Source organism: Pogona vitticeps, chromosome 4 (assembly GCF_051106095.1).
Source record: "Pogona vitticeps strain Pit_001003342236 chromosome 4, PviZW2.1, whole genome shotgun sequence".
Classification (NCBI taxonomy): Eukaryota; Metazoa; Chordata; class Lepidosauria; order Squamata; family Agamidae; genus Pogona; species Pogona vitticeps.
The window spans coordinates 135,355,418-135,369,783 of NC_135786.1; the positions used below are offsets into that span (position 1 = coordinate 135,355,418).

At 39.4% G+C, this 14,366-nt stretch overlaps 1 protein-coding gene across 1 annotated transcript; it reads right to left on the reverse strand.

Annotated features, from left to right (window-relative positions):
- Positions 1-1,823: 1,823 nt before the first annotated feature.
- Positions 1,824-14,353, reverse strand: CCT5 (chaperonin containing TCP1 subunit 5). Its single transcript, XM_020812759.3, has 11 exons — positions 14,092-14,353; positions 11,018-11,078; positions 10,762-10,926; positions 9,544-9,742; positions 8,282-8,474; positions 7,126-7,275; positions 6,285-6,404; positions 6,021-6,206; positions 4,497-4,634; positions 2,982-3,162; positions 1,824-2,163 (listed from the first exon to the last, which is right to left on the reverse strand). The coding sequence occupies exons 1-11, from the start codon at positions 14,194-14,196 to the stop codon at positions 2,036-2,038; spliced, it is 1,626 nt and encodes a 541-aa protein (XP_020668418.2). The 5' UTR covers positions 14,197-14,353; the 3' UTR covers positions 1,824-2,035.
- Positions 14,354-14,366: the final 13 nt, after the last annotated feature.

The following is a 14,366-nucleotide window of genomic DNA, read 5'->3' on the forward strand; positions in this document are numbered from 1 at the left end:
GCAACTCTGGGCAACGTTCTGCTGGGAAATGTTGGGTCCTGGCATTCATGTGGATGTTACTTTGACACGTACCACCTACGTTGAGATTGTGACAGATCACGTACTTCATGGTCATGGTGTACCCTGATGCCACTGGCCTCTTTCAGCAGGATAATGCACCCTGCCACACTGCAAAAATTGTTCAGGAATGGTTTGAGAAACATGACAAAGAGTTCAAAGTGTTCCCTTGGCCTCCAAATTCCCCAAATCTCAATCTGATTGAGCATCTATGGGACATGTGCTGGAACACCAAATCTGATTCATGGAGATCCCACCTTGCAACTTGCTGGACTTAAAGGATCTACTGCTAAATATCTTCATGTGAGATACCACAGAATATGTTCAGAGGTCTTGTGAAGTTCATGTCATGATACATCAGAGCTGCTTTGGCAGCATGAGGGGACCTACACAATATTAGGCAGGTGGTTTTAATGTTCTGTAAATCAGCGTTGATCAGTTGAAATACTTGAGGGCTAGTGGGATGTGGTTTGCTATGTGCTAGAACTAGATGGAACAACTCTTTATCTAAATATTTCCAAATGGCTAAAGGAAACCAGAGAATCATGAACAGGAGTTATATAAACATGATTATGCACAGCTTACACACTCAAACCATTGATTCATTCAGTCCACTGCTGTCTCTCATTATTATAACAATAACTTTCATGGTTAAGTCATTCTGAGCCTCCTACCCAACATTTTTTTGAACTGGAGAGAAAAATTCTTTGAGTTTTCCTAAAGACAGAGCATGGGTTTCATCACAAAGGCATCCCTATTTCATGTAATTTTAAGTCCCCAGAGCTTTTAAAGCCTGAATTGCAAACAGAGTTTGATTTTTGAAGCAGGCAGGTTTCATCTTAGAAAGGCACCATCACTCCTTGTAATAGAAAACACAAGTGGTATGTGATGACCAGACTGTAGTCTAAATGAGCTACCAATAAAAGAGGGAGACATCAGGATGCTCTGTATCTATGTGTGAACATGCACAACTGGCTGAATAATGACTGAAAATGCTCAATACTTGTACAATACTGAGTACTTATTAGGGAATGTTAAGGAAAGCCAGAATATGTATAATGAAGTGGAGCATCCTAGATGAGAGCATAGCTGACTCTAACATTGAACTCAGTTTTAAAATACTTTCTTGCATGTCCTAACAGCGACCTTAGGCAATGTGAGTACCTTGATTTGGAAGCTAAATGCACCAACCTAAAAATAAGATAGATTGGTATTTATATAGATTGGAGATGGCCTAGGACATTTATATAAGGAGTATGTACATTTCTGAAAGAAAAGGATATTTGAAACTGAATTTTTTGTGTTGACATGAATCTGTCAATTCATACAATATTTATACCAGTTGTGAAAAGTGACAAGAGACAGTAACAATACCTATCAATTCCAGGTTAGGAGGCCAGATCATCACTGGAACTTTTCTATGTCCAAATGTGCCATATTACTCATATATAAATCTTCTAAGACTGGGCAACATATTGAGATTGTAGGAGTTTGTGGCAAAACGAAGGACCCAAGCCTCATTTTATTTATGATACCCTAGCTGTGAACCAACTTTTCCACAAGCACCTTGTCTCACTGACTTTCTGAAATCCCCATGTTTTGACTTCTATAATTAGGAAGGTTACAAAGCTATAAATGCCTTCCAGTATATGTTACAGTAAGACCCCAAAATCAGATAGAGAGGCAGTTACTGTATTAATTACTGTAAACTGGGTTCTGTATTATCAGCATTAAGACATTACACACTGATAGAAGACAAAAAAGCATGTGAATAATTCAAGCTTTATCTTTTCACAGAACCAGTTTATAAGTGAAGCATAAATACAGTGTATCTTAGTAAATGCACAATGAAACTTCTGAAGGAGCACTGAAACCACAACAGTAATTTATTGACCTAAATCAGTATATCAAAAGCAACCTATTTTAATTGGAATCCTGTTGATGGGCCCATTGAAGTTACATTTCAGGTTTTATATTTTTATTCTTCAGTTTCACCAGGTTTGCGAATATCATCAATCTTCAGAATCATTCTAACCATCTGGGTGGCCAGAGATATTTGTTGTTTTTTGCCAATTAAAGTTTCTATGACATGTTGTTCCTTCATATCTGTAAAGAAAAGAATACTTAAAATAAGATGTGCTCACTCACGATAAAAAAAATCAAACGTTTCTCCAACAAAGCACAAAAAATAAAGAACACAAAACCCTGAATCTCAGCACCTGCACCTATCTACTTATGTGATTGCCTGTTTAAGATCTATGCCATAGTATTTTAAATAGTGCCAAAATCAAAATGTCCTGTTATATGCAGGGAACTTTACCAAATTGTTTTGGTTTTTAAAAAGGATGATTCTTTATTTTTCTGAATGATAGGAATAGTGATCTCCCTGAGCATTCAAACTAATGCATTTTTATTAACAGTCAGCTAGGAAGATCATAAAGAGAACATGACATGAGACTGCAATCTCCTCCATGTATTGCTGAGGTTGATCCCTGTTTTGGGGGGGGGGGAATCTCTGATAACTTTCTGCAACTTCTAATCTGTTTCATTTTTGCCGACTAGATTATCTGATCTGGCAATTATCTGGGTAGCAGCCTCAGTATACTCACAAGTTATCAACTGGCATGGAAATTAAATACATCAGAAAAGAACTGTCATCTGGAAAATCAAGCTATCATTTGGCAAATAGGTTGATGAATGAAATAAAAAAGCCAGGATAACCTGCCATTTTATTACAGTACATCCATTTGAAGAGCTCTATCAACCCTTTTACTTGAGAAGGAAAAGCAAGCACAGAATAATAAGGACATTCATGCATTAGTTTCTGCATAACCATGCACACTACAGGTCTTATTAAAACTATTATCTTCACTGGCATGTATAGAAAGATAACGCCAGTATTCCTAGCATATCCAAGCTCTTACCATTTGTCCCTTTGCGTAAGCAATCAATGCCCAGAGCAGAGTTGCTTTCTTTCACTTGTCGAGCTCGCACCGCTGTCATGGTTTGAATGGGATTCATACCACTGTTCTCAGCAAGTGCCATTGGAATAACTTCTAGAGCATCAGCAAAAGCCCTCATGGCATACTGCTCCAATGACGGACACTATGAGAGTAAATATGAAAACTCAGTTTCTATGGGTCAGAACAAATATTATTTTACAGTTTGAAGTTTTAACAGAGACACATAAATTTTAAAGAGAAAGGAAACACTAACTGGATTTTTCTTATTTACAAAAATCTACCCCTTATGAGTCATTCCTATCAATGATACACTATGTAATGCTTTGGTATATTAAAAATACAAAATCTTCAAAGCATGGATAAATGGGAAAAAGTAATTTTCTTTAGTCCAATATAAAACAAATTCTAATTAAAACTAAATCCTCAATACAACATAATCTTTAATCTTGTAAGGAAGCAACTATTTAGATGTTTGACATGGCATATTACTGAACTATACTCATCACTGCTGCAAAGATGTTCAAAATTTTTGTACAATCACTACATAGCACACCCAAAATGGTTTGCAACATAAATTCAGTTCCATCCCATCTAGCAGTTTTCAGTTTTATTCTATTCCCTTCTAAGGAATCTGTGGTTCCCTTCAAGCCATCCAGCATTTTATCCCTCTTGTGAAGTATCTAAGTGAGAGGCACAGAAAAAAAAATACAGTAAGACTGCAGTATCTGTTGGGGGTTGGTTCCAAGCTCCCTTGCAGATGCTAAAAAACACGGTGATGTTGATTGCTATACATTGCATGGTCTTTGGCTCCCTCTAATGGCCAGTTCTAGTAAATATACCCTGGAAATATATATAAATAAGTATTTCTAGAGTGTTTTATTTAGTATTTTCAGCCAGTGGATAAATGAATTAGCAGATACTGATAGACGGGCCCTACTGCATTGATCCAAAGCAACTGACTCAACAGTATGACTGAATACTCATGATTCTGTTCAAATCTACATGTTCCACGTTCGTTCTACACTAGTGATTAGCTGGAACTAAATAACAATATTTTGAAGATATTTTGCATGGAACTATATAAAACATTTTCTTTACAGCAGTGGTTCCCAACCCCGAGTCTCTTGTGCCCATGCCAGCACAGTTGGGGAGAAAATCTCTGAGAGTTACAGGCCAAGAACATCTGGAGGCACAAGACTAAGAGCCTCTACTTTACAGAAAGAAATCTACAGTTAATGACGTTACTGCAAGTTTTTTTTTAATCAGCCCATGGAACAATCCACCCCAGTAAACTACAAGCATAAAACTGATATAACTACAATATACTGAAGAAAAGTACAGTGCTGCTATTTGCTGGTGTTTCACCATAAACTATGAGCAGAAGCAAAATAGAATGCACACTATAGTATTTCAGCATTTAGTTTTGGATTTGTAGAATCAAAAGTTATTAAGTATAACACATATCTTTTCTTTTACCTTATCTGCAGTTTCACTAACAGCCAGGGCACAAGAAATCTCCGAAGCACCTCCACCATAAACAATGCGGTTATCACGGACAAGATTTCTGATCACGCACAATGCATCATGAAGAGACCGTTTAGCTTCTTCAATTATCTAATCACAAAAGGCAATTACAGATGCACATAAGGAAAAGGCTATATCAAACTTCTAAGAAAACCAGGCTAAACCAAATTTTCCAAAAGACCATGGTCACAATCCTCTAAAATACAAACTAGCCTTGGTACACCCAAAATAATTTGTATGTAGGGATGAAACTAGGTAATGGCAAATTAATTAGATTAAAGCAATAGAAGAGCCTGCTAACATTGTTATTCTACATCACAAATTGGTAGCTATTTATCTTGGCACTGATGGCACTCTGGGCCATGAGAAATGCAACAATCTTTTTGAAATGCATGCAGTTGTTAAGGGATATTGGCAGCTAAAAACAAGGCTAAATTTAAATAAGGAATGTACTTAATATAAAAATTAAGGAAGTCAATTAAGTGATGAAGAGACTTAAACTAATCTATATTAAGAGGGTGGAAGTTTCAGCTGGGAACAAGAGAAACAGGACCTACTAATTAGGGTCTTGTGTACAGCAAGCAAGCATATTCATTTGTTTCTGTTTGGACTTTAAATCCTAGAATTCTCCATTTTGGGAGTTCCACTTGCCAGAGAGATGCCAAAACTGTACTCAAGTGGAAGAAGTCTAGGCTGGAAGGCCTCCTGGCCCAGGCTAGGCCTAGCTCAGGCCTCTTTTCTGTTGGAACTCCCAGCAAGTACCAGGACAGATACTTTTTCTAACAGCAACATAGGCCTGAGCTGGCCCACCCAGGGCCATGATCCAGATCTAGTCCAAGTCATAATCATTTTGTTAAACTCTCTCTGCAAGAATCCATGAAGAGCGGAAAGGAAAGACTCTCTAACATTCTTTTTCCATCTACAGAGGGAAATTCAAGTTCAACGTAACTTTACCTCATGAATACGCATTTTCAAGTACCAAAGAAAGTTTAGTCTATCCACTTTAGAACAGAATTTTTAAGTCACTATCCAGACAACCCCCCCATTCAGATAAATGGGTTCTTAAAATCCTACAAACATATTATATACACACATAAACTCAATGAAGTGAATAGCAAGGGAACTGTTGTGCTTTTAATACAAGTGGCATCCAAGAGAACAATTCTTCTACTGAGCACATCATCATACTTTCCCTGCTAACTGTGTGCCATATTTTATTGAGAGAAAGGCCAGCCTACTGATTAAAACAATAATCCACTCTCTAATGCTCTGCCATGAACTTTTCCTGAATTCTGAATACATTTCATAGGTTGCCAATTCTAAAAGCTGGACGTGCATATTAATACAGATGAATGCACTTCTTGCTGCAACGAAGGAACTCACACTAAGGCAATCAAAGAAAAAAAACCATAAATATATTTAACAAGCTAGTAAACAATTGCTGGAAAAAGTACCCAATGAAATCAATTCACTCACCATTTTATTTCCACCTCTAATGAAGATGGTCACAGCTCTGGAATTCTGGCATTCTTCAATTATGAGCATTTTGTCCTTTGTTGTTCCAAATGAGATTTCTCTGACAATGCCAGCAAATCCTAGTTTTTCAGGGGTGAGCTCACAGAAACGAGGTACAATGCGGCCTCCAGTTGCAATGGCAATAAGCTGAAAGCAATCAAATAAAACCATGACAAAGAGGAAGCCTTATGCAAAGAAACAGAGTAGTGAAGGATTCATACTTACTTCTATTTCAGGGCCACCAACCCAGCGAACAGCAGGCAGCTCATTTTGAAGCAGCAAGTGGTTAGCCTCATCATCAAATCCCCACTGGCAAATGGCTAGGTTCGCACCTGTGTCTTTGATCTGAAGATACATAAATTTATTTTACTTCTATCTTAGCTCTTCCTTTATAAATGCTGAGAGCAGTTTAGGTGGAATGCTGAAGCACTTCCCCTTTAGAGAACAATAATGACAATATTATCACATCATGAATTACCTGGCATAAATCAGAAAAATCTACAGTGATGAGAAACCATCTAGATTTACATTTCGCATGGGCAAGCCGACCACATTTGAAATTTAATCAATGTAATTTAATTTCCTTTTAGCACTGTCAGGTACAGGAATTATAGCGTCCTGCAGAACACTCTCCTCTTACAGAAACATATTAGACAAATGTATTAAAATAATATTTTATAAGCAATAATAGCCTTTCCTGATGCAAGATTTGGATAGCCAGGGAGCACTATTTTCAGAATGTAATCCATATCTCTTACTACAAAAGTCCCTGTTACATAAGAAATACCATTACATGCCATCAAGTCAAAACCAACTTATAGACACTCTAACAGGTCTTTCAAGGCAAATGAGATATTTAAGGAGTGGTCTGGCCAAATGGGGTTTCAAACGCAGGTCTCCTGAGTTACCCACACCACCATATTGGGTAAATATTATGAAAAGTATTATTCAAGTATTAATTATCATAAAAACTAAGAATAATATCTACTGACATTCATGGCAATGTACAAATGGGTTTGTTCGGCATATAAGCAAGCACATCAAAACAAGTATGAATCATTCCAACCTGTTTCACCATCTCATTGAACTTATCCTTTTCATATTGCTGCAATGCTCTGTAGTCTTCCACAGATGCAACATCAAGCTTATGCTTAGTTTTTGGCTTAGGAGGCTCAAATGGGCAAGTAAGAATTGCTATTTTAGCATTTTTAACTTCCTAGAGGGAAAAAAAGATAAATTTTAAATAGGCAGCAGATCTTTGATTCTTAATGACTAGAATTTTTCTCATACATAAAATGTGATTTTCAAAAATAATTAAGATGATGAAATAAACAGCATCAGAGAAACAAAATATATACAGTGGTGCCTCGCATAACAAGCGCACCGTATAACGACGAATCCACATAGCGATCCTTTTTCCGGGATCGCTAATGCGGAGGCATAGCGTCGGTCCCTATGGAAAAAACTTGCTTACCAAAGACGGGTGCCAGGAAGGAGCCGCCGCCGCAGCGAGAGTGATGCGGGGCCGCGCTGGCCGGGGAGGAACGCAGGCGGGCAGGCAGGCAGATGGAGGGAGGGAAACGGCGCTCGCTCGCTCACCACCCCCCGCTTTCCCTATTCCTCCTCGTCCTTTCCCGCTTTCCCTCTTCCTCCTCCTCCTCCTCCCTCTCCTGCCACTGGCGGGGAGAAACGCCAGCGGGCAGGCAGGCAGATGGAGGGAGGGAAACGGCGCTCGCTCGCCACCCCCCGCTTTCCCTCTTCCTCCTCATACTTCTCCTGACGCCCCCAGGGAGGAAGGCAGGCGGCGAGGCAGGGAAGCCGCGCACTCGCACGTCCTCCTCCCACTTTCCCTCTTCTCCTCCTCTTGCCACCGCCCCCCAAGCCTCCCACAGAGTTGGGCGATCAGCTGTTAGGCGGTTCCAAAATGGCCGCCGGACAGCCGAAATGGCCGCGCGCAGCGTTTGCGCGCCCTCCCCTCGCTTACCAAGGGCGCGAAAATGGCTGCCGCTATGGAGGAAACTTCGCTGAATGGTAAGTTTAGGGCCCACTGGAATGCATTAAACGATGTTTAATGCATTCCAATGGGCTTTTACGTTCCGTTTAGCGACTATTTCACATAGCGAGGGTTAATCCGGAACGGATTAACCTCGCTATGCGGGGCACCACTGTAGTTACCTCTATTACAAGCATACATCCCACCATGAACCAAAATAATCACTTACTTTAGGCATCTGTGGATGACTGAAGTCTTTATCCACAATCACACCTTTTACCAGCTGGGTGTCCTCCAATCTACCACCAACTTTGCCTTGAACTTTGATTAGCTCAAAATCAACATCTCTGCGTTCCATGTCTGCCACAGTCAGAATTGCATTTACAGCTATTTCTGCCATTTGTCTGTGGCAACGGTTAATTCTAAATGAGAAAGATTTGCTTCAGAATAAACAGGGCATAGAACAAAACCAAAAAAGTCTGAATGTTATAACACCCTAACATCTCCTTGAAAAACTAAAATCTATACTATCAATACATCTTTAAACTATGCCGCAGTAAACTCATGCTAGGTTTAAGAACTTCAGGGATTTTTTGAAAAGTCTTATTTAGCTCAGCAATTTTTATTCCAAAAGGACAAATGATCCAAAACTGTCATCTGTGAGGAGCTGTCAATATGCTGTCCTGTAGGAAAGGCTAGAAAATAACAAACGGGCTGCTCTTGCTCTGGAAGCACTCCTGAACCGGCACTCTGTTCTCCAACCTCTTCCACTTTTAGGAAGGAAAACATGCAGGCAAGTGAAAGTTGTGACAGCTTCTGCTTCTTCTCTCTTGCTCACTCAGTACTGTGTAACAAGATGGATTGCACCCATTGTGCTATACTGCTTGCCTGGCTTGTTCTCTGAACAAAGCAACAAGAGATGACTGAAAATGGTGCAGCTATCTCCTCACTTGCTTAATAGCATAATTCATCTGGATTGCAAGACGGGGCGGGGGGGCTGGAATGTATTGGATTACTTCTTTCCGGTACATCACCCAGTGAGTGGATGAACAAACAAGCAGAGGAGGCATATGCTTTCAAGGAGCTATAACCATTACTTTGCCCCCACTTTCATGGCATCAATGGCTGAAATCCTGTTGCTTAGTGAAGTAAGTCACAATTAGAGTAAGTCCACTGAAACAATAGAACTTGCAGAGAAACTGACTGCTTTTCCTCATAATTGATATAAGCAAATTAATTTTTTTTTAAAAAAGGACACTTTGATATGACATGCACACTATTTCTACTGTGTTCTCTGTCAAGAAACCGAAAAAGAGCATGATGAAAATAACACGTACTTCAATATTTAATATTTCATGTATTCCCACTGGAACATGGATTGTACCATTTTTCTTTGGGAGCTATTTATTTTTCCATTGACTAATGAAATCAATAATTAATTTCAAGATATATTAATTCCTGGGATTATTTTAAAAACAAACATGGACTTACACTTTAGAGCCCAGAGTTGTCTTTGCTGTCTGAATGAGGGGTTCAGTATTCTGTGTATCAACTGGAAAACTATCACTGATCTTGTCCAGGTGCTCAATGGCAATGCGAGCAGCTTGTTCATAACCATCTGCTATTCTTACAGGATGAATACCACGATCCAGTAAGTGCTCTGCCTGTTCCAATAATGCACCTGCAAGAACTAGGGACACAGTTATAATGAAAAATGCTGTATCTGCTCCGGCAACTTCATTATTAGAACACCAGCAGTTTAATAGAAGGCAACTGACTCTTTCTTTTAATTTACAGAAACATACTTGACCAGAGAAATCATTTTCCTGCTACAACCAAGAAAACTCATATGAGTTCTCATATGAAAACACAGAACTGCTATATAAGAACTTAACTATCTAAAAACAGTGGTAAGACATACTACTAAATTTTAAACACTTGCATTCTTACACTTACCTGAGTAAAAGCCACAATGAATTTATTCTAACTAAGCAAATCTAATCATTTTACAGAATCAGTTCTAAATTCATGTAGTTTTAGAGTGGAATTGCAGACAATACTATACAAAATCAACTGGCTAATATCCCTTTACATTAACATTATAGTCAAAAATTAAGTATGCTTCATTGAGTAGACTCTGTCTAAAAGGGCGGGATAGAAATCTAATAAATAAATAAATAAATAAATAAATAAATAAATAAAATTGATTCAGCTGATCTACTCTAGTTGTGACTAACAAATAGGCTTTACCCATTGAACTTTCAAAGATGAAACAAGAGACTATTTGAACTACCAGTGTACCTAAAATATCAATCCAAGTATCACAGTCTATACATACAATGTTTAACAATCACTGCTTAGATTTAGTGTATTTTATATTGGCCAGAATCTTGTAGCAGAAGTTATATAACACAACTTGGATGATGCCATCAGCAGCATACATTTTCAGGGATTAAAGTTCTCTCTCCCATTCTGTAGTTCCTAAAAGCTTCCACAGGACGAAGAGGATCCCTAGGGATCTCCAGAACCTGGGGGAAAAGGGAATAGGAAGCCTTTGATTTCCCTGGAATGGCCACAGCATGGCTGTGGCTGAAGACCTCATCCAAGTTGCACATTATAACTTGACATCAGGATTCCAGCCATTGACTCTGAAATCATTTTGGAAGTTTCCAAAAAATATGATAATACATCCACTCAATCTAGACTTACCAACAACCCCTGTGGTTCCATCTCCAATCTCATCATCCTGGGATTTTGCCAGCTCAACCATAAGTTTAGCAATCTGATGATCCACATCCATCATATTTAAGATGGTGGCACCATCATTTGTCACAGTTACCTCACCATCCTTGTCAACCATCATTTTATCAAGGCCTGCAAGAAACATTTAAAGAGCAGCATCAATACAAATAGCTCTTAAAACCCCAAAGCTTATACATGTACATCATAAAATAAGTACACTCACCATTGGGCCCAAGTGAAGTTCTGAGTGTATTGGCTACTGCCTTGGCTGCCATTATGTGAGACTATAATAAACACAAGTAAAGAATTAAAACTTTCACAAATATCAAAATATTTTCCAGTCATGCCACTGACAGAAATTTTTCAAAGACAATCCTGTGCCTTGTTCTATTAAATCTGGGTCCACAGCAGCTCATTAATTGACAGTACTTTTTCTATCGCCAGAACTGGAAGATGGGCTGACGTCCCCTCCATACTTGCAGCCCCAGCACTGCACTAGAAGCAGTTTCTAAGAAGCAGTGAAGGCTCCAAGGGAGTGGAAGAAATTTTTTACTCTTAACACTGCAGCATAAGTGTGACACTGAATTCAAGTATCACAGCCACATTAGCTAAAACCCTGTTGTTTAGCATAGGAAGTCACAACTAGAATAAGCCCACTGAATTAGTGTGTATTTATGAAGTCAAACCCTCCATAAGCTTACTACACTAAGTAACAATATTTCAACCAGTATTTTTTTCTTTAGCATTTTACACATTGAACTTATGTACATGAGGAAGGAATTTATTCCACAGAGTGTTAACTGAACAGTCAAGCCTGCACTAGAAACTAAAGGCAAAACATTTTACATCTCCAATATGGAGAATCTTTCCTACAATATTCCAAAATGATTTGAAATCTTCAATAAACTCGTACTCTGAAAATAATCTGCAGTATGAAGTCATATGTATGATTCTGATTTAAAGGTTAGTGATCTAGATCAGATGGTAGCAAAAAATGCATGAACTGCATTGGTCAAAAAGAAGTTGGATGCAAGGAAAAATTAAATAATTAATAAATGAAGTAGAAATATGAACTAAAACCTCAAGAAGATAAAAATATAAAAGAAACAAGAAACTAGGTAATTTGAGAAAGCTCTCAAACTTTTTGAGAGTACCAAGTTGTAGAAGCCTATCTTAAACATTTTTAAGGAAGACCTTAAGCAGAAAGATAGAAGGTAGCATCTGTTAAATTGAGTGTGAAGTCAGAAGAGATAAAGCATTAGTTCTGCCTGCACAGCCTGGCAGCAGTCTTCTAGAGTTTCAGAGAAGTTTTTTTTCCCAGTCCTACCTCAGACCGCAAACCTGGAATCTTTTATACATAAACCATATGTTTTATCATTGAGCTTCAGCCTCTTGCCTTTCAGTAAGGGAATAATTCTGGCATAAGCTATTTTGCGTTAATTTACCATGGAGTTGAAACCTTTGCTGCTGCTTTGATAACTCCTAAATATATTAGAAATTTATAATCCAGCAACAAACCTATGGTTAGTGCTGTTTTACAAATCTTGGCTTCTGGGGAGCAACAAACCAAGGTCTATCAAGGTTAGGATCTCATCCAACATTAGTTCTTGCCACTTAGTTTTTTTCATAATTGCACAAAGCAAGAATAGACAGGCTTCTTATTTAGCATGCTGTTTATTTCAAAATAAACTAGAATGAGCCAGGCCTGTTAATTACTATACAATATTGCACTGCCAAAATATTAAAGATCTTTACAGCAACACTGCAGACCACGCTAATACAAGGCAGCTTCAGTTGCTTTGTGGTCTTTAATGTCATATTTTAAACCTCTGTACAAGGTATCACTGAATCCTATCACCCCGCCCTTACATTATTTCTGATATTTAACCCAAGAGATCCAAAGCACATTATTTAAATATTATTAGAATGTTTAAGATAGGCTTCTACAACTTGGTACTCTCAGGAGTTTGAGACCAGCCACAGCCATCAATGGTCAGATATGGATGTTGTATCTGAAGTATCTGGAGGACTCCAAGCTGGAGAAGGATAGCTGAAGTAGCAAAAACATATAATAATATTAAATGACTATAGAACACTTTCCTGTAGATACTGTGTTTGAACATAATTAAAGCAATCATTACAGCAATCCTACTAAATAGGCCAATACTAGGTTTATACAGTGGTGCCTCGCTAGACAGTTACCCTGCATGACAGTTTTTTCGCTAGACATTGACTTTTTGTGATTGCTATAGTGATTCGCAAAGCAGCGATTCCTATGTGGGAATTTCGCTGGACAATGTTTGGTCCCTGCTTCGCAAACTGATTTTCCCTAGACAACGATTTTGACAGCTTCCTCCGCGCTCATAAAACAGGCCTTTTCGGGACCTAAGCTTCGCAAGACAGCGATTTAAACAGCTGATCGGCGGTTCGCAAACTGGCTTTCCTATGGCGATCTTCGCTAGACAACCAAGATTCTTCCCCATTGGAACGCATTAAACAGATTTCAATGCATTCCAATGGGGAAATGCTTTTCGCTAGATAATGATTTCGCTAAATAGCGATTTCAGTGGAATGGATTATCATCATCTAGCGAGGCACCACTTGTAATGTTGATGGCAGTAATAAGCTGCACTGTGAGGCTGGCTTCAAACACAGTGTGTATATCTGTTCCACAGCATTTGAATAATGCTTTTTAAATTAACCTTCTTCAAAGCAATTTATAGTAATTTTTAAAAACCCATCTGTAACGAATATTAAACTTGAAAACACAAGAGTTCCCATGCAAATTTATGTTTGGGAAGTTAACAGAGCGTATATCTGATCTGATTCTTCAAACCTATCCAGAACTCAGATGCATCATCATCACCCTAACTTGAATATGGCAATTTTGCAGCCTCATTCGGCACCACCTGCAGAATTAAGTTGGCAGGGTCGGGAAACAGTACAAAGGATCGTGTGCCACTTAACTTACAAGGAGGGGTAATATCATTTTTAAATAATATTAAACCCCCTTTGAAAATGCCATTTTTAGCACACTGTACTAAAAGGGCACCTATCCAACCCTGAAGTGACACAGCCAACGTCGCATGGAGGAACCTTCGGCCTGATGGAGAGGAAACATGGAATGGGGCTGCAAGGGAAGGGTGGGGAGAGCGGGGGGGGGAAGGTGCGAAAGGACCGCCGAACTCGGCTCCGGGTCCTCTCAAGAGACGCTCAGGACCCGCCACCGCCCCAGCCCGGCGGCAAGGCCCGGCGGCCCCTCCCCAAGCCCCGTTCTTTCCCCGCCCCAGGGCTTACCTTGAGGGCCTCTATTCCGGTACTGCGGGTTTTCCGCTCCTGGTCCTTCAGGATGAGGAACGGCCTCCCGTACTCGTCAAACGCCAACGTCCCCATGGCCGACATGGTGGCGACGGGAGGAGATGGGAAGGAGGCGAAGGCCCGACGAACGGCAAGGAGGGAAGAAAGAAACCCGCGTGGACAACACCAGCAACGAGTTTCCCCTGCCGACCACTCTCGTTTCTCTTCTCGCGAGAGTGCTCGGTGGGTGGAATCTGCGCATGCGTCGCCGACCG